Source organism: Choloepus didactylus, chromosome 10 (assembly GCF_015220235.1).
Source record: "Choloepus didactylus isolate mChoDid1 chromosome 10, mChoDid1.pri, whole genome shotgun sequence".
NCBI classification, from domain to species: Eukaryota; Metazoa; Chordata; class Mammalia; order Pilosa; family Megalonychidae; genus Choloepus; species Choloepus didactylus.
In genome coordinates this window covers 98,402,194-98,424,047 of record NC_051316.1, presented here as the reverse complement: position 1 = coordinate 98,424,047, position 21,854 = coordinate 98,402,194, and the positions used below count along the sequence as shown (strand labels likewise).

Genomic DNA, 21,854 nt, shown 5'->3' with positions numbered 1-21,854 from the left:
AAAATGAAATTAAAAAAGAACAGCCCCCATCCCACCCTATTTTTCAGTTTTTGTCCCCATTTTATCTACTCATCCTTCCATACACTGGATAAAGGAAGTACGATCCACAAGGTTTTCACAATCACACTCTCATCCCTTGTAATCTATATTGTTATACAATCATCTTCAAGAGTTAAGGCTACTGGGTTGGAGTTTGGTAGTTTCAGGTATTTACTTCTATCTATTCCAATACATTAAAACCTAAAAAGTGTTATCTATAGAGGGCGTAAGAATGTCCACCAGAGTGACCTCTTGACTCCATGTGAAATCTCTCAATCATTGAAGCTTCATTTTGTTTCATTTTGCATCCCCCTTTTGGTCAAGAAGATGTTCTCAATCCCATGATGCCGGGTCCAGATTCATCCCCGGAGTCAGGTCCTACGTAGCGGGGAGGGCAGTGAGATCTCCTGCCAACAACCAACTCTCTTTTGCATGACGTATCTTTTTCCACTTTTAAACTATCTAACTCTTTAAATTTAAAGTGGAAGTTTTGTGGACAGCATATAACTTGGTCTTGCCTTTCTATCTAATCTGATAACCTCTGTCTTTTCATTGGAGTATTCAGACATTGCATATTTAATTATCAATATAGTTGGGTAAACCTTGCCAATTTTTCTGTTTTTCCCATATGTGTCAATTCTTTCTCCCCTGCCCCCTCCCCCATCTTTTGGATCTCCAATATTGGCTTATTAGCTAAATACAGTCTATTCCCATTATCTGTGTCAGTTCTGTCCCTTAACGTTCTGGTGAATACTGAATTAGTGAATACTGAACCACTGACCCTAGGGGAAATAGAGGGTTAGGTTCCTGTAAGCCTCCGGTCACATTTTTGTCAACCCATCAAAACGAACCTTGTTTCATGTGTGTTTTTGTTTAAAGCTACCTTATATCTTTGGCTTCCTCCTTAAATGTCCATACAATGATTCCCTAGGAAATTCTTTGTTCCATCAGCTTTTTAGAGAATGTGCCTATTTAATCCCATCTAGACACAGTATCATTTCCTTCAGAATATTTTAGAGCAACATTTAAACACAGTCTATGAATACAAATTTAAGCAAGTTTAATAATAACTCACAATGGGTAATTGGAGCTCATTAAATAAGCTGTTGATTCATTAACATTGAACTCACAGCCAATGGCACTGTAATTCACGATTGAATTATGTATAAATGCATGTATTTTCTCCATGAGGCGTATCACAGCCTTCTTGTTTAGGAAACCAGACAGCACTTACTACTACACTTGGGAGCCATTTTAAAAAACAAAATCACCAACAAAAAGTACAAATATGTGAAAAATGTGGCACTAAGTTTACCACAAAAAGGACACTTCTTTATAACATGGGAGCTGAAACAAGAAGGCAGAGTGTTACCTTGTTTGACCTCAGCTGGGAACGTGTGTGTGTTGGGCAAATGAAATTTTTGCCTTTCTGTGCATAATCATGAATGGCCATGAAAGCACAGCAAATTCTTAACTTATTACAGTCTACTTTCAAATATTATTTACAATTTTACATATAATGTAAGAATCTTACAGCAGCATCCTTCTATTTTCCACCCACCTTGGTCCTTTGTGCTACTGTTGTCATTTTACATTTTACTTCTGCCTATGTTATAAACCACAAAATAGGCTGGTATTGTTTTCACTTTAAATACTCAATTATCTTTTATAGAAATCAAAAAACAAGAAAAGAAGTGTTTGGTATTTACCCACATATTTACTATTTCTGGCATTCACCATTATCTTATAGTCCAAATTTCCCTTTGGTATCATTTTTTCTTCCACGTGAAGAACTTCCTTTAACATTTCTTGTAGGTGCAGATCTGTGGGCAATGATTTCTTTCACTTTTTATTTGTCTAAAAAAATCTTTATTTTGCCTCCATTTTTGATGCATAATTTCACTGAATGTAGAATTCTAGATCCACAAAAATTTTCTTTCATTATTTTAAAGATGCCATTCCACTATCTTCTGACTTATGTAGTTGCTGACAAGAAGTCTGCTGTCATTCTTTCTTTCTCTTCTACATCTTTTTCTCTCTAGCTACTTTTAACATTTTATCTTTATCACTGGTTTTAACTGCTTCAATGAGGTTCAATGAACTTCTTGGTGTTCTGAGTTTATTGTTTTCATCAAATTTAGGAAAATTTGGCTATTCTAATTTAAATATATTTTTCTCTTTCCCCATCCTCCTGGCCTCCTAGGACTTCAATTACTTGTATATTAGTCTTCTTTATATTTTCACACTGAGGTTTGGTTAATTTTTTCCAGTCTTTTTTCTTTCTGTGCCAAATATTGGATACAGTTTCACGGCTATGTCTTGAAGCTCACTGATCTTTTCTTCTGCAGTGTCTAATCTACTCAGTCTCAGCCAGTGACTTTTTCATTCCAGATATATTGTTTTTACCTCTAACCATTCCCTTTCATTCTTTTGATATCTTCTCTTTCTCTTCTGATTTAGTTCATGTCTTCCTTTAAATCCATGAGTATATTTATAATCTCTACAATAGTTATTTTAAAGTCATTGTCTGCTAATTCCATAATATCTGTTCTTTCTGAGTCTGCTTCTATTGACTAATTTTCCTCTTGGTGATGGGCTACATTTTCCTAATTCCTGACACATCTAGTACTTTTTTGATAGGCTGTTGGATATTGTGAATGTTATGCTGAGTGTTGGATCTTGCAATCTTCTTTTAAAGAGGGGTTGGGGTTTATTTTGACAAGAGGTCAAATTTCTTGCACACCGGGCTTTAAAAAGTTGTACATAGGTACAACTTTTATTAAAGTTTAACATACATACATATATGTGCACATACCATTGCTGTACAGCTTGTTGAACTCTTACCCACATAACTGGTACTCAGATCAAAAAACAGCACATTACCAGCACCCCTGAAGCCCTCTCTCATGCTCCCTCAAGGCTTGTTTTTAAACTCTGTTAGGGAGAGTCTAAAGTAACCTTTACTCTAAAGCTAATTCAGACCTACTTTCAATGCCTGGCCCTTCTGAGGTCTCTACTGATTGTCCTGAGTGTTCAGTAAGGTCTCTCTGCTCTGGCTAGCTAGCAGATTATTGCCAGCCCTGTTTGAGCTCTGAGAATTGTCATCTTATAGTCTCCTGTCGGGAGTTTCATCTTACACATGGGTAGATTAGTCTTCAGAAGATCACTCAAGGGGACCTAATACAGATTTCTGGAGCTCTTTCATTGAGTAGTTTCCTCCTGTCTGGTACTCTGACCCACAAATTTAAACCATCCCTTCCCGCCAACTCAGTTCTCTGACCCCTCAACTCAATAAGACCGTTGTGCTCTGCTGGGGATCCCTCTCCTGGCACCAGAGGTTCAGAAAAAGCTTCAAGACAGAAAGCCAGAGGGATTGTAGGCTTCACCTCATTTGTTTACTGACTCTTGGGGATCATAATCTTGTACTGCCTGTTGTACAATAGATGAAAACAGATTTTTTAAAAACATATTTGTCCAGTAATTAAAGTTGTTAGTGGGGGTAGGATAAATCCATTTCCAAATGTTCCATCATGGTTAGAAGCAGAACCAAGACCTCTTTTAATAAAACTTCCAGCCTGGATACCATGTTTAGCAAGATTTCATCTACCAAAATAACTCAACCCATATGTCCCTTCCATCCTTCCATCCATCTATTCAGTGGATGCTAGATCCCTGGGGAACAAAGACAAATAAAACTTGATTGTATCCCAAAGAGCTCACAATAAAAAGGAAAAGCCAGAAAAATGTAATATGTAATCATACTGCTGGGTGATAAGTACAAGTACATAGGTACAATTAGAGGCAGTGGGAACACAGAGAAAGGGGTGGTTAAATCTACCTGGAGATCTCAGGAAAGGTTTTACAGTAAAATGTCTTGAAGAATTAGTAAGAGACTGAAAGACGGGGTAGGACATTTGGGACAAAAGAAATCTCATATGCAAAGTATTAAGGTATGAAACAATGTGTAAGTTTGGGGAAACTACTAACAGTTTTATATTATATTATATATCTATAATATAAGGTTTGAAGCAGAGAAGGGGTGGAGGGAGAGCTAAAGCTCTGAAAAACAAATAGGGGGGTTTAGGGTCACATCACAAAGGAGGACCTTGAATGCCATGCTAATCATTATTAGCACCCTTAATTCACCATCAACTACTACCTATTGTGCTCATAGTATATATTTTACATATATTATATACTATATTTAATTCTCAAAACAATTTCAAGGAAACTAAGGCTCAGAGAGCTTAAATAATTTTTCTCAAGAGCACATCACACAGCTAGTAAGTGAAGAAGTCAGGATTTGAATACAGGTGTATCTGATTCCAAAGCCAACAAAGGAAACCTCTAACCTCTAAGCAATGGAGAGCTATAGAAGCGTTTTTGTCTTTAGAGAAATCATGTTCATTGATAGAAAAATAGTTAAATTTATATTTTAGAAAGGTTACTTTGATGCATGAGGAAGAAAGACTGGAAGAAGAGGCTGAAGTCCAAAGCACCAGTTTAGAGGTAATAGTGCAGCAGAGAAATAGGGCTTGGGATTAGGTGGTGTTGAGGAGGGATGAGAAGAGGACAGAGGCAGACCTGTCAGATACAGTAAACAAGCAGCTTCGGCAAAAGGGGGAGAGTATGAGATCCACTGGACCTGCTGATATGCTTAAAGTACCCAGTCCAGTGCCAACTGCAGGGGACCCAAAATGAGCAGGACATGACTTCTCTCGAGGACTTGATAGCTCATGTAGACTTACAGAATCAAATCTATGAATTCTATTGAAATATAAGTATTTCCCTCCCTCCCCATTACTTTCTTTGGAATCCTTAACGGAGTCCAAAGCCCCATGTTGGAAACCACTACAGTGGAATATTCTCAACCCTGCGACAAACCAGCTTGCAAACTGGAGGTCCCTGTTGTGCAGGCTAAGGACCGCCAGGATGTGGAGGGTATTGACTGTCCCCCAACACTGCCTGTGATTACTAACAACAATTTTTATTAACAACATATGCAGGTCCATTTATCGAACACTGACAACATGCTGAGCACTGTGCCAAGCATTTGATGAACACTATCAATTCATTTATTTGCCACAACAATCCTAATGGCAGCTCTGGTTTTCCTGTTTTAAAGATGGAAAACTGAGGCCACCTCATTAATCATTAAAAAGGCATCTCAGAATCTGCCATCTTCAGGAAGCCTCCATTACCCTCATGGAGATTTTGTCCTTCTCTCCTCCAGGTCTTTCTGTGCTTGATTCTGATTTTCTTTGTGACCCCTACTATGCTATAACACAGTGTATATATATATATATATAAAATTTACTGTCTGTTTCCCCTACTGGAATATGTTCTTTGAAGACACAGACTGGCTTTGCTTTCTCTTTGCTGCCAAATGCCCAGCATGGGGTCAGAACACTGTCTACCTACAGATGGGACAAGTCAGTCCACTGCATGGTTTCTGAGACATCAATCACTTGTCCCATGCTGCCCCAGAGCCCCTGCCCAGTCCTTGTGCCTGATGTACCTCATGATCACTCACCACATTTACTCAGCAGTTGCAAGGTTCATGCCTAAGATACCAATGGCTGAAAGAGAGTGTTTCCATTGAAAGGGAGCAGGGTGGGAACCTCATATTCCTTGGACCAAAAGAACTCAAATTATGGCCAAGAAGCCCTCAGATACCAACTGAGTACTCTGTCCTGACATTATTAGCAGCAAACCCTCACACTTGTACGGTATTTTGATTTTTCTTAGTTCTGTCATCACTCTGTCTCAGTGGGAGGCGGTATAAAGAGAGTGAAAGCAGCACAGGCTTTAGTGTCATCCAGCCTGGGGTTCCAACATCAGCCCTGCCCCTTCCTAGCCATGTGTTTTTTGGCAAGGCATCTATTTTTCTGAGGTTCTTTTCTTCCTGTAAAAAAGAGAGAATATCTACTCCACAGGGCTATAATGCCATGGAATGAGATCCTAAACCCAGAGGTGGCTCTGCAGACTGACAGAGTTGGGTTCACATCTTGGCTCCATCTCTTTCCAGCTCTAGAGTAAAATGGGAGCAAGAAAAATACCTTCCTCACAGTGGTGTGAAGAGTAAATAAAGGGTCCATGACAAGCATTTAGCTCAGTGTCTACTACATGGCAGCACAATGGATGTTAGCCAGTGTTGAATTATGTCACAAATGAAACTGATCTTAACAGAGCACAAATGACTCCCCAAAAGCCTCACAGTGAGTTAAGAGTAAAACGGCTTGAAATTGTGTTGCAAGCCACTCTTCAGCGATCAGCAGTCTCTTCTGAATAGCTAACCCCAAGTACCCCCGGAGCTCCTGGCAGCAATGGAACGGCAGTGCCTACTGGGTAAGGCACTCTACTCACCACGACACAAACCCCAGCTCCATGTCAAGTCCACATGGCCAAGAACATCGAATCCTTTCAGACTAGGAGTCGGAATAACTTTATAGAGCTTCGAGTGGGCAGAACCATGGTGGTCAAACCAGAAATATCAAAATCCAACTTTTCTGTGAACCTCAACCTTCCTCATTCTTATGAACAACAGGGGAGAATGGGTCTACTTCAGACAGCTGCCCCTGAGGTAGCTCTGAGTAAGAACATGAGACAGACATGTAATCAGATGTTAGCATGGTAAACATGGCAGCCACTGATTTTTGTTAAATAGAGTCCACAATCTGTCTCGAACTGAGGTAACAAAGAGAGACTTGGAGGACATGCAGCCACATTCAGAGCACTGGCAGCAGGTAACCTACTACGGGGGGAAGGCGGTTTTGTTTGATAATAGTCCAGGAAAAAAAATGCAGCTTCGAAGTGCCCCAAATTGTTCACACTGAAAACCCTTCCCACATGCATGGGAAGCGGTCCCACTCTCTGGAGATGTTCCTACAGAAAGACACCTCACCTCCCCACTGCCGCCCTCAGCTCCCACAAAAGGAGGAGTTGTTTAGCACCTGGGGTCACTTCACAATCTTTCAGATGAAAGACAAGAGCAAAAAGTAAAAGATACAAAAATAAAGACTCAAAACATAAACCACCCCAACTTTCTATGAGACAAAAGCTTCCTGAGGGAATTCAGCAACTGACTGAAGTTCTTAGGCCACAGGAAAACCCTGGCCGTCTCCTTTCCCACTCCATCTCCCACCAAAATCACGTTCATTTCCATTCAGCTCAAAGGAGTCAGAACCTCACGAGCTCATTACCCACCACATCATTTGGGAGGCTCTGGAGGTCATCAAAAGGGGTTTCCAGGGTGTTGGTGTCCACATTCAGGATTACAACATCATCCAGGGCCATGTTTCTGACTTTCTGCAAGTAAAAAAATCCAAAAGAGAAAGCCATGAAGCACCATCAGGACAGGGACGTTTAGGGGACTAAGGAAGAACACTGACAGACACGTGACAAAGGCCGATTCTGTGGCAGGCCCAGCACAGGGTGCATCACATTTGTTAGCTCATTTAACTTTCAAACACTCTGTCAGTCTGTATGAGCATCCCCGAGTCCCAGGAGTGAAGATGTGTTCGCAGAGGCTAAGTAACATGCCCTTGGTCACAGAAAGAGGATGAGAGATCTTCACACCCCAACATGATTTTTTTCCCACATTTTCCAATTCTTTTTGGTCAGAAGCCGCAAGGTTTAAAGCTCTGGCCCCAGAAACTCTGATATACAGCCGGACTCTCATGACACCCACATTCAATCCATCCCTTGAATTCACCAAAGGTTACTTGTCTCTCTTTTGGATCTTGCCAGTCTTGTACATGGAATATGGCATATGGCTTAGGGTTAACATTTTTTTTAAACATTAAATAGGAAATTCCCACTTTCAATTTGGTTCCACTTTCCATAGAAATATAACTAGTAATGGCTCAGAGGCTCTGGCCATAAAAGGGGTGAGGGAGACTCATGCCTACCAGGTGTTCATGCTAGTAGAAACTTAGACTTTATTTTACCCTGTTAAATAGAAAGACTGTATAATTTATTGTCCAAACTGGGACACTTCTGAATGTGAAAGAAGGCAACAGGTATAAAATAGGACATATGGTCACCCTATACAGAAGGAATCAATTTCAATATTAGCTACCCTCAGAGTCACTGCACATGACTGTGCAAGTATGCATGGTCCAACAATGCCCAGCCAGCCAAGCTGGGCTGAAATCTGCCAACCATGAGCCTGACGAGTGGTATCAGTGAAGAGGGCCTTTTCCTAATTTACCCAAGAGCACTGTGCAGGCTAGCGATGGACTAGCCTAAAGGCTGCTAAGCCTAAGTTTGTTAATGTCCTAAAAATGGATAACAATTAAAATGTACTGCCGGTCCATTAATTCTTGCTGTGTGCTTTACTTACTTTATCCCCTATAATTCTTATCATAACCCTGAAAGTGTACATTATTATCCTCATTTTATGCAACTTGTAGACAATGAGGTTCACAGAGGGAAATAAGTGGCAGAGACAGCAGGAGACTGGCCGCATGCACAGCCCACGCTCTTTGTACTGCACCATCAGCCTCCTCATCAGGTTCCCCGAGTGAGACTGGCCTCCTCCCAGCCCCCCTCTCTCTGACTGCCTGCTTCCCCCTGGTGGGCTGGGGACTCCTTCAGGGGCTCAACTGTTTAGCACACCACTGCATAATAAATGGCACCTGTGAATGTGCTCGGCACGTGATGAGTGCTCACTAATACTGGCTGACGTTTGTTCTCTCTCAAACCCCAACTTCAGTACAGAACTTGGCACCTAAGTAAACATTTTGAGATTCTTCCCAGCAGGAGGGTGGAGCCATGCTGGTCAGAAGCCTCATAGGGTTGAAAAAAACACTCCCAGGCAGAATCGTGGAATCTTTCCACTTAAGATGACCAGGAGCCTCAAACTCCTTTGCTATAGATTTCTCCAGGCATCGGGAGCTATCCATCAGTTGGTAAACATTTACAAAGTGCGTACTATGGGCCCAGACCCAAGAGAAGGGACAAGACTGCCTACTTCTACTTTATTTCCCTTCCAAACCCCAACACTTACATTAACTGTCTGCCTATAGGATAAAAAGCTAACAGCAAATGGAGAAGCAGTTGATAATAAAACTAATTGGTGTTTTACTGCACTTTTTGTTTTGATGTTGTTTTTTTTTTAAAAACCACAATCCCCATTTTACCAATGAGAACTAAGAATGAGATTCACATTGGTTCAGTGAATTGTCCCAGGGCTCCTTAGCAGCCTCGCTTTACATTCCAACAGGTTAAACATACCAAGCAATGTGCCAGCAGGAAGTTACAAAAATAGCACTGACAACAATCTTTTTCACTTATATGACATTTCAAAGCTCACCCAGCACTTTCACACAGATTCTTTCATTTCATCAGTTTAGCTGGAGGCGAAGCATCACCACCCCCATTTCAGAGATGAGAAACCAAGGCTCACATAGGCAAAGCAGCTTGCCCCCAGGTTATGTTGCTATAAACTGGCTTCTCCATCTGAGAACTGGCAATGGTAACTGTGACTGCCTTCAGCCCACATCTCCCCTGGGCTGCTGTGAGGATTAGAGGTAGCCTTGCATAGTGCCTGGCACACAGTAGGGCTAAAGGGACAAGGCTGCTGTTATGACTTTTACAATGCATTCAATGGCTACAGGCAGCCTGAAAAGCTGTAGTAGCAATAGCCTAAGGGCAAAAATCCTTCTGGTGCTTCTTGGTAATTGCTGGGCTCTCACTTCAAAGGCCAAGACACAGTCATGGGAAACAGAATCAGACCTGGCAAGAGAGGCTCTACCACTTGGCCAAGGATACCAGGCCTTGACAACTGAGCCGAGGGCCACTGCACCCAGAGTCACCAATTTTGCTGCCTCATCTGACCTTCTGCTTAGCCCTTACAGAAGGCGGTGGAGTGAACAGCCACTGGAGAGTGGCCTTCTGGGCCCAAAGAGTGGGGTGTTGTTTCCCTGCTCCTAGTGGGGCCCCAGCAGCACAGACCAGACCTTGTGGGCTCTCCGTGGCTGGCCTGGAATAGGCTTTTGATTTCTTCCCACTCCTGGCTGGAGGACTTCACAGTTAAGCTGTGTGGAGTGTTTACTTTTCCAACAATGCCAACAGGCTGAAGAACAGGAAAAAACCTGGCCCTTTTTCCTGGCTTAGCAGGACAGAGTCCCCTTAGAAACTAAAATGGCCCAAATACCAGGGTCCAGGCAGGAGCTGGGTCGGCAGAGTTTCCTCTTGCAGGACAATGCTGCCCTCCCGGTGGCAAGGCCTCTTCCAAAAGGGCTGGCAAGAACTCAAAGGCCTTCCTGAAGCTCAGTGTTCCCGAAGAAAGAATCGGAGACCAGCTCAGCCGGATGGTCCCCTTTCCCTCAAAGGCTCAAGTCAACAAGAGGAATGAAGAAAGGCAAACAAAACTCAAACTGGGAGTGGGGGTGGGGAAGTGCCACTGGAGAAGGAAGCTGCACTACCGAGTGCCAGCTCATTTAATCCTAACAGTGCCATGGGGGAGATGCTATCACCCCCAGGGTAAGGATGAGGAAATGGAGGCCCAGAGAGGTCAAATAAATTGCCAAAAGTCACACAACTAGTGAGTGGCAGAGCTGAATTTTGAACTCAGTTTGGATTCCAAAGCCTAACTCTTTCTTAAGATACCCCAAATCCAATGCTCTATCTATGTAGAGCACGCAACTGTACAAACAGTCTTGGGGCCCTCTTTCCCTTACACGAAGCAAAACTTTTCTTTTGTATTATAAAAATTACATATGCCTATTGTAAAAAAATTGGGGAAAATAAAGAAGCTCAAAGAAGAAAATTACAGTTACCCTAATCCTTGTATTTGGAGATAATGTTTTGGTTTATTTCCATTCGTACGCCACACTCCTCACTTTGTAAAGATCATTTCTAATTGCTAGAATGTTTCGCTTCATGGAAACAAATCCAACCAAGCCCCTTTTGTTGGCTGTTATTTTCAGTTTTTTGGAAATTATTATATATAATATTGTCAGGAAATCAGTAGACATAAAAGCTTTGTGCTTCAGGATGGATTCCTAGAAGCGGAATTTAGTTTCCACTTCTTCAAAAGTATCCCTCACAAAATTTGAGAGAGATATCTTTACTTCCAATTATTTTAAAGTCATTTTATCCACAGCTTGTGTTTCCTACTCGAAGTGAAGAAAAATCAGCAAAGACACGAGCAGATGTCAAAATAGTCCTCCAAAAACCTTACCCAATTAAAACACTTACTGGTACCACAGCACACCGAGACAGCTCTCCGGTAGCTTGTCCCACCAACACATTCCCTCTCTTTTTAGTTACAACATATGCCAAAGCTCCTGCCAGCTGCAAACCCTCCCCCCACCAGACTCTATAGGATTTTTCCCAGAATGAAAAAAAAAAAAACCAAAAAAACAAAACCCCAAAACACACAAAAAAAACATACTGACATGCACACCGGCTTTCCAAATGGCATTTCTTGTACAAAGAGACACACAAAAATGGCATCTTCCCATAAATATTGTTAATCAAAAGTGTCTTTCCCTTTATGCTTTGTCACAGACTTAGCCTGACCCCTGCCTTTCAGGTCACAGAAAAACCACAGTATGAGAGATGGTCAGGGATGGTCAGGGACAGCTGAGAGGATACAGGGTATAATATAAGCTTCATTGTGGCTTGACAATTACAAGGTAAGCTGTCTCAGGCAATTTACTTAACCTCTAAAACCCCCATTTTTTTTCACCTGTAAAATGGGGATCATGACAATACCTACCTCACAGAGTCACTGTTAGGATTAGATAAGCAAATGTAAGTAAATGATTTAGCTTGATTCCTAGAACATCCATAACAGGCGTTCAAGAAATGAAGGCTCTCTTGCCGCTCCTTCAATGGTTCCCTAGAACCTCGCTAAGCATGGCTAACCTAAAGCCAGAGTGCCTGAGGCTGCAGTAAGTTTTCCATTACCTGTGTTCCCCTGTGGTTTATTCATACAAACAGAATAACATGTCGATCATAGTTATGTACACAGGTATCCGATTCCTCCCCTAGTCTGTGGGCTTCTGGAGGTTAGGAGCCAGATCTCTGTCCACTAAGCTTATACCCCAATATGTGGCCTCAGCAGGTAATTCTTGAATGAATAAATGAACGAGAGGCAGCAGGGCATAGAGATGAAGAGCGGGACCCAGAAGCCAGGCTGCCTGAGTTCTAGACCGGCTCCACCACTCATGAACTGCGTAAGCTTGGGCAAGTCTCTTGATTGCCCCATGCCTCAGTTTCCTCATCTGTAAATAAGTTAATATTTTTAAAGTATTTAGAGTAGTGTCTGGCACAAGGGAAGACATTGTACTTCTGCTAAATAAAAATGAACGATCATTTATGGATGATGGAAATATTCTATATCTTTATTGTGGTGGTTTCATGAACGTATGTATAAAACTGTTAAAATTAATTGAATCATACGCTTTAAACGGATGGTTTATTGTACATAAATTACACCTCAGTAAAGTTGATAAACACATTAGCACTATGTCCAGAACATGGAATAAAATTACAAGAGACCATAAAAGATAACAATGCATTTAAGACTGTGAATGAATAGCATCCAATGAGATAATCTTTCCCAGGACCATCACCCAATGTGCATTCTGATTTACATAAAAATGCAATGCCCCCTAGGGATTCTGGCAAACTCCTCTACACAAAGGTGGGGTCCATTAGAGAATATCTTTACCTTTGGTGTGTCCCACCTAGCCAAGATTTCGTCGAGCTTTATTTTCTAAAGTTGGGAGTACAAAGAAAATGGGTTTTCCCTCCTAACTATAAAATAATATCAGCTATGCTTGTTCAAAGCATACCAGCCCCCTCCTCTCTGCATTTCCAGAGAGGAGACTGAGCTGCCTACAGCAAAAGGTAGGACTTACAACCAGGCCATAAAGTGAAGGAAAAGGGTGGGCACCAGTGGCATAATCCAGAGGATCTGAAAGAGTGGTAAAGAGTGCATGGTAGTTGCCTGGCTGAGGGTGTCAGGGGCTTGATGTGGAGGAAAGCAGCTGGTTCTGGGCAATAGATTGCAGCTAAGTGCTGGGCTTCCTATCTAGAATGTTAGCTGTAGGGTTCAGAGGGGTGATGAGCATGGAGTAACTAAGCCTGTACTCCGGGAATCTTTTCTGTTGTCTTTATACTGGGGGCTGTCTCTTTAGGGCAGAGCTATGTTTTATTTGTCTCTGCATCTCCAGTGCCCACCACAGTGCCTGAAACAAGGCAAATGCACATTAATTGGAGAACGAATGAAACACTTGCAGCTGGATCCACTCTACTGGGAGGCAGGCCTTGCAGCAGATGTCACTGTAAGTACAAATGGGCTGATCGGAGTTTGCTCAAGGAAGTGTGATGGGAATAATAATGATAGCAATGATAATCATGTAAAATTAGTATGATTAATTACTGTAGAATTAATTTGCAGATGACATGGAAAGAAAGAGCCATTACGATGGTGGCTAAGACCATGAATTCCAGAACAAGATAGCCAGATTCAAGTCTTGTCCCTGCCACTGCATGACTTTCAGCAAGTTCTTTACCTCTGAGCCTCAGTTTTCTTACCTATAAAATAGGCATAAGACTACCTACTTCACAGCTTTGTTGTGAAGATTAAGTGAGGTAATATGTGTAACAAATAATACCTGATGTGCATCAGATGATCAATAAATAACTATTACATATTGAGTCTCTATCCTTGCAATTTAAAATTATGTCAATAAAATGTACTGTAAGAATCTAAACAATGATTTTCAGACCAAAGGTTGAAGCCAATAAGATTCCACTATTATAATTCTGTGCTATTAAAATTTACACTACCACCAATCTATTGTTCTTTTCCTGTTTATGTCTAGAGAGATGATGAGCATATTCTCTGGAGCTAGACTGCTTAAGTCTGAATTCCAATTCAGCCAGTTACAATTTTGCTACCCTGGGCAAACTAACCTCCCTATGCCTCAGTTTCCTCATCTGTTTAATGACATCAAAGGGGACTGACGAGGGAGCTCTAAAAGGCAGCATCACGTACAGCCCAGGCAGCCTGCAAGGAGGCAAGGGTATGGGGTTTGCAGTAGCCACCTACACTGTGGCTTGCGCTGCTGCTTAGGGCACTCCTGGGGCTCAGTGGAGGTGTGCTCTCTGTCACCACGGCTAGGGGTCTCTTGGGGCCCAGTGAGGCCCAGTGCAGTGTGGATGGCCCTACTCTGGTGCCTGCCCTCACCCTTAGGCTCCTCCTCCTGGCCGCCATTCTCAGGTGCAAGAGGAGGCCCAGACCATCCAATGGAGGGCCAAATTTACTTTTTTAAAGCAGTTTTTTTAAAAAATGCAATTTTATTGAGATATATCCATAGACCATACAAACCATCTGAAGTGTACAATCACTGGTTCACAGCATCAGCATATAGCTGTGCACACAACCCCATGATTGATTTTAGAATTTCATTACTCCATAAAAGAAATAAAAATAAAAAAGGAAACCCAAATCCTTCCATATCCCTTATCCCCACTATTACTGACACATAGTTTTGGTGTAGTACATTTGTTACCATTGATGAAAATAAAGTATTAAAATACTACTGTTAACCATAGTCCGTAGTTTGCAATAGGTACAGTTTTTCCCAAATACGGAGGGCTACTTTTAAGATTATCTGAAACGGTGTTCAAAAGATTGACACATACCTGAGTGCCTCTATGGACCTCCTGGGAGGGAGGATGGGCTCTGCCAGCATAAGTGCAGTGACGGATCTAAGTCTTTCCCATATTAGGTTTGTAAACCTTCCCACAGAATGGATGTGGCTCTCTGCTGTTTGGTGTTCACCTTAACACTGGCATCCCTTCCCTAATAAAATGCTGCAACTAACATGACAGGTGCTATGAGAACTGTGGCAAAAGCAAGATGAGGAGTTCCAATATTGCCTCTCCAAGGTCTGCCAAGATGTGTAGAAAACACCAGGACTAGCTCAGCACATTCAGGCATGCGAACCAACAGTGGAGAGCTTGTTTGGCAGTGTTATATACTTAGGATGTAAACCATACCTGGACAGCCAAGGAGCCATGTGCAGGTGTCACTATGATCTCTGAAGAAGAGGCTGACAGCTGGTAATAGCAGATGAGAACCAGAGAACATATCATTTGACAAAGAACTAATATTTTTGAAGCATAAAGCTTTCTTATTTTGTGACAGGATTATTTTAAGACCTTGCAAGACTTTATATTTTGACAGGGTGGGTGGGGAGGGTATGCCTTTCCTCACAGGTATCTTCCTGGGAGATGCTGCCTTGGTATGCCAAATTGTCTTGCCCCATCCCAGGAAGAATGTGTGTTAAGGGGAGATTTTTTGAAAAGAGAAGGTCTGCAACTCAGTTTATGCACTATATTTACTAAAAAGAGGTTGTTCCAGTTTGCTAAAGCTGCTGTTATGCAAAAATACCAGAAATGGATTGGCTTTTACAAAGAGGATTTATTAGGTTACAAATTTACAGTTCTAAGGTCATAAAAGTGTCCATATTAAGGCATCAACAAGAGGATACCTTCATTGAAGAAAGGCTAATGGTGTCCAGAACAACTGTGTCAGCTGCGAAGTCACGTGGCTGGAATCTGCTGGTCCTTTGCTGCCAGGTTCTCGTTTCAAAATGGCTTTCTCCAAAATGTCTCTGGGCTTCTGTCTCTCTTGGCTTCTCTCTCTCAGTTTCTGTGCATTCTTGCTTGTTCCCCCAGGATGTTTCTCTCCAAGCATCTGTGTGTCCCATCTTAGCTTCTCCAAGGCAAATTCTGGGCTTCATCTCTCAGCTTAGCATCTCCAAACGTCTTCCTGTCTGCATCTCCGAGCATCTGACATCTGCCCACCCTGGGTTCTCTTAAAGACTCCAGTAAACTAATCAAGACCCACTTCGAATAGGTGGGGTCACATCTCCATGGAAATCATCTAACCAAAAGGTCTCACCCAAAGTTGGGTGGGACACATCTCCATGGAAACAATCTAATCAAAAGATCCCACCCATAATAAGGCTGCCCCCACAAGACTGCATTAAAGAACATAGTCTTTCCTGGGGTATACAACAGTTTCAAACTGGCACATTACTGTGATGGTTGGGTTCATGTGTCATCTTGGCCAGATGGTCAAGCAAACACTGGCCTAACCATTACTGCAAGGACATTTTGTAGCTGGTTTATTAAATCATCAGTCAGTTGATTGCATCTGTGGCTGATTACATCTAAGATCAACTAAGGGAGTATCTTTCACAACAAGAGAATTTAATCAGTTGGATTTAATCCAGTCAGTTGATTTTTAAGGGAGAGAAGAGAACTTTCACTTCTTCAGCCAGCTAGCCTCTCTTGGGGAGTTCACTGAACACCTTCATTGGAATTGCCAGCTCACAGCCTGCCCTATGGAATTTGGACTCGTGCATCCTGCCCTACAGAATTTGGAATTGTGTACCTTCACAGTTGCGTGAGACACCTTTATAAATCTCATAATATAGATATCTCCTGTTGGTTCTGTTTCCCTAGAGAACCCTAATACAGAGGTCAAATGTAAATGTTCATTACAAGACATGCTTAACTTTATCTTATTTGGAAATATGGGAAATCCTCACTTAGATATTTGTTTGTTATGAATTTTAAAATACTTACACATTTATGCCTAGAAGGATCCGACTTTATTTTTTTCCTTTATTTTAATTGCACATAATATTCCATTTCTTTATAACCCATTTAGCATATGAATATGCCATGCTTCTATTAATGACAGGACTAGCTACGCAAAGCTTCCATGTCTGTTTCTATTGTAAGCTTGGAACCATCAGCCGGTAACCTTTTAGGGAACATATTATGTAATATGCATAGAAGGTGACATGAACAAGATTCTGAAGTACAATCATTCTCATTTTATGAACCACCCATATGACAAATGTCTTATTTTGCTGTAAACTTGGTCTAAATTGGATACAAGATTCAATGAGACAAATGAAAAATTGTTTAACATAATATACTTCAGAGCCCTATTTGCTGTTATGTTTGATGTTTATTGCCTTTCCTCATAGTAGATGCTGGGATATTTAAAAAATATCCACCAGTGATTTTAATAAAAATTGTTCTTGGGAAAAAAACAGTACTGATGAAGAAATAAAAGATCTCACCAGACCAATAACAAGTAAGGAGATTGAATCAGTAATCAAAAGCCTCCCAAAAAAGAAAAATCCAGGACCATATGGCTTCATTGGTGAATTTTACCAAACATTCAAAGAAGACTTAACACCAATCCCACTCAAAGTCTTCCAAAAAATTGAAGAGGACACAACACCTCCCAATTCATTCTATGAGGCCAGCATCCCCCCAATACTAAAGCCAGATAGAGATATCAGAAGAAAATTACAGACTGATATCTCTTATGAATACAGATACAAAAATGCTCAACAAAATCCCAGCAAACTGAATCCAACTACACATTAAAAGGATCATACACCATGAAGAAGTGGGATTTATACCAGGGATGAAAGGGTGGCTCAATATAAGAAAATCAATCAATGTACTACACCACATTAATAAATATATATATTAAAAAAAAAAACCACCAATGCCTGATCATCTGAATTGATGAAGAAACGGCATTTGACAAGATCTAGCACCCTTTTCTTGATAAGAACACTCAGAAAACTAGGAACAGAAGGGAACTTCCTTGATATGATAAAGGACATATGTGGAAAACCCACTGCTAACATAATACTCAATGGTGAAGGACTGAAAGCTATTCCCCTAAGAAAGGAAAAAGCAAGGATGCTGACTATCACTGCTATTTGACATTGTGCTGGAAGTGCTAGTGAGAGCAATTAGGCAAGAAAAAGAAAAAAAAAGCATCCAAATTGGAAAGGAATAAGTAAAACTATCTCCATTGCAGATGACGTGATCCTAGGTACAGAAAATCCAGAAAACTATAAAAGAAAACTACTAGAGCTAATACAGAAAGTCAACAAAGTGATGGGGTTCAGGATCAACACACAAAAAATCAGTGGTCTTTCCATATACCAGCCATGAATAATATGAAAAGGAAATCAAGAAAAGAATCCCATTTACACTAGTAACTAAAATAATCAAATACCTAGAAATAAATTTAACCAAGGATCTAAAGAACTTATACATGGAACACTACAAATCATTGCTAAAATAAATCAAAGAAGATCCAAAAAAAAAAAAAAAAAAAAAAAGAAAAGAAAAGAAAGATATTCTGTGCTCAAAATCTTGACTACATTAAGATGTCAATACTACCTAAATTGATTTACAGATTTTACAAAATCCCAATCAGAATTCTATAGCCTTCATTGCAGTAAAGGTAAAGCTAATCATCAAATTCATAAGGAAGGGCAAGAGACCTCAAATAGCCAAAACCATCTTTAAAAAGAAAAACAAAGTTGGAGGACTCCCGATTTCAAAACTTATTACACAAAGCTCCAGTAACCAAAACACAAGGACAGATATATAGACCAATGGAATAGAATTGAGACCACAGAAGTAATCCACACATCTACGGCCAGTTGATTTTTGACAAGGATGCCAAATCCACTCAATGAGAAAAGAACAATTTCTTCAATGAATGGTGCGGGGAAAACTGGATCTCTACATGCAACAGAATGAGGGTAGACCCCTACCTCATACTATACACAAATTAACTCAAAATTGATCAATTACCTAAATATCAGAGCTAAAACTATAAAACTCTTAAAACATAGGGAAATATCTCCTGGACCTACTACCCAAAGCACAAGCAATAAAAGAAATAAATAGATAAACTGGACTTCATCAACATTAAAAACTTATGCATCAAAGGATTATCAAGAGAGTGAAAAGACAACCAGTAGAATGCGATAAAGTATTTGAAAATAATTTATCTGACAAAGTTTAAAATCCAGAATATATAAAGAACTCCTGAAACAACAATAAAAAGACAAACAGTTAAAAAATGGACAAAGGACTTGAATAGACATTTCACCAAAAAAGATATACAAATGACCAATAAGCCCATGAAAAGATGATCTACAATCATTAGCCATTAGGGAAATGCAAATCAAAACTGCAATGAGATACCAGTTCACACCCACTAGGATGGCCATTATTAAAAAATGGAAAATAACATGTTTTGGCAAGTATGCAGAGAAATGGGCACCCTTCCATATAGTTGGTGAAAATGTAAAATGGTGCAGCCGTTCTGGGAAAAGTTTGGTGGTTCCTCAAAAAGTTAAATATAGAACTACCATATGACCTGACAATCCCACTTCTTGGTATATACCCACAAGAATTGAAAGTAGGGACTCAGACAGATATTTGTACACCAGTGTGCAGAGCAGCATTATTCACAACTGTCAGAAGGTGGAAGCAAACCAAATGTCCATCAAAAGATGAATGGATAAACAAAATGTGGTATATACATATAATGGAATATTATTCATCCTTAAAAAGGGAATGAAGTTCTGCTATATGCTACTATATGGACAAACCTTTTAAGACATCATGTTGAGTGAAATAAGTCAGACACAAAGGGACATGTAGTTTATGATCCTACTTATATGAAATAGCTAGAATATGCAAATTCATAAAGACAAAGTAGAGTACAGGTTACTGGGGTGGGGACGGGGGGAAATGGAGAGAGTGCATAATGGGTACAGGATTTCTGATTAGGGTAATGGGAAAGTTCTGGTAATAAATGGTGATAACGGTAGCACAACACTGAATGTGATTAATCCCTCTGAATGGAATGCTTGGAAGTTGTTGAGATGGGAAAGTTTATGTTATACATACATTTCTGCAATTTAAAAGAGAGAGAGAGAAAGAGAGACTAAAGAGACAACGAGAAATTAAATGCAATCCATGATCCTGGATATAATAATGGAGGAGAAAATGCCCAAAGGACATTATTGAGACATATGAAAAAAAAAAACTGAATATAGACTGTAAGCTTTATAGCAATGTTCAGAAAATAAATGGGTAGGTAGACAGAGGGAATGATATATGGATAGATGGATAAAATCATAAAGCAAATGTGGCAAAATGTTAAAAGTTGGTGGATCTGGATATCTGGGTGGGGGGAGTATATTCTCTGTATGGGTTTTGTATCAGTTTTGTAACTGACTTATGAGTTTAAAAGTATATCAAAATAAAAAATTTTTTAAAACAAGGACCGACACCCAGAATGGTGTTTACCTTTGGGTCAGAGGGAGAAAATGACTAGAAGTTGGCCCAAGAGGGACTTCTGGTGGACTGGTAATGCTCTGTTTCTTGATCTGGTGGTGGATTCATGGGTGTGTTCACTTTGTGAAAACTCATCTAGTTGTATACTTAGGGTGGCTGTACTTTTTCCTGTGAATGCCACACTTCAAAAAAAGTTTACAAAAAGTAACACCGATTTCATTGGATTGTTAGATTAAATGAGTTAATATATGTATAGTACCTAGGATAATGTCTGGTATATAATAAGCATTGAATGTAGGCAATTATTTGAGGAAAGAAGTTAACAGAATAATAATTCTACTGATAAAGAGGATTCAATCTAGAACATATTTCACTGTCAGAAAATTTGTTTGCAAAGGTAGACATCTCCAAGACACAGATTGCTTTTTCAATCTGTCCTGCCCCTGCTCCAGTGAAGAGCAAACGTCACAATCACTGGGTGCCTTCTGAGATACCTTTGAAGTCTCAAGTCAGCTTGCTTTTGGAAAATAGCAGGAATGAGTATGAGGAGCATGAATAAGATGGACTGAGCTCTGGATTTTTATCTTCTTCAATTCTTGGTCACAGGAACTAAGGCAGGTTATTTTGACCTAGTCAAAAACAGGGTTATTGCCACTTGCTACAAAGGGTTGTGAGAAGATTAAGTTAAAAAAAAAAAAATCAACAGAAACATTTATTAACAGAATGCACCTATGTGGCCATGTTCCCTTCTGCCCTGGGTGCTGGCATGGACCACAGGTGGGCCTTCTCCGTGCCAGGACAGTACCCCAAGCCCAAGTAAGCACAGCCTCCTCTCCTATAGTCAAACCAGCATATGAGGCAGCACCTCTGAGACAGCAACTGGGCTGCCAAGTAAAAGGGATGGGACAAGGTTGATTTCTTGCAAAGACACTTTGCTTCAAGACGACTCAGCATCCTCTTAAATCGGAGCATTATCATGCCCACAGAGTGCTTGTCAGTGGCTCAAAGAAAATCCAGTATAAGTTCATCCCTCTGTGAGAGAGGCAGAATTGCTGTGCCTCTGAACATAAGACTGTATGTCCCTTACGTGTGACTTCTTGGTAGCTCTCTCTCTTTTTTAACCTTGAAAGGTGGAGGATATGGTTAAAATTAAACCAAAAACTACATCCTAATATTTGTTAACCAAAACCTTATCCTAAATATCTGATGCTGGACTTCCTGCAGTTGCCTCTTGTCCTTACTATGCTCCTACACCCCCAGACCACAGCTAACTTTCCAGGGGTCCTTACATGTCAGGCTTGGGTTACACGCTCTGCATCCATCATTTTCCTGACTCACAACAAAATTAGCAGCTACTAGTTATTGTGTTCCTCCCACAGCTCAACCCTTTACATACAGCATATAATGTAATCCTCACAACACCCTTGTGGAGAGAAAACGAAATTGAGGGTCAGAGAGGTAAATGAAGCAGCTTGTCCAAAGTCATACGGCGAAGTAATGGAGCTAAACACCAAACCCAGGTCTGACACCAATACCTTTGCATTATTGATTGCACCACATTATTTGCTCTGATATGTTATTTCAATCAACAAACCATTGAGCAACCGTAATGGGATAGACACTATGTAAGGCACAAAATTTCCAGG

At 40.6% G+C, this 21,854-nt stretch overlaps 1 protein-coding gene and 1 pseudogene across 5 annotated transcripts in view; one reads left to right on the top strand and one right to left on the bottom strand.

The window, feature by feature from the left end:
- The window catches only part of DENND1A (DENN domain containing 1A), a 669,505-nt gene that overhangs the window by 191,104 nt on the left and 456,547 nt on the right, over positions 1-21,854 (bottom strand). For 4 of the 5 annotated variants that reach the window (XM_037851268.1, XM_037851271.1, XM_037851269.1 and 1 more), the window contains exon 12: positions 7,246-7,347. The exons of the other annotated variant lie outside the window; for it this stretch is intronic. In XM_037851268.1, the coding sequence (XP_037707196.1) occupies positions 7,246-7,347 (102 nt within the window). The remainder of the gene's footprint in view (positions 1-7,245; positions 7,348-21,854) is intronic. 5 annotated transcript variants of the gene reach the window in all.
- Positions 8,457-15,108, top strand: LOC119505081 (annotated as a pseudogene).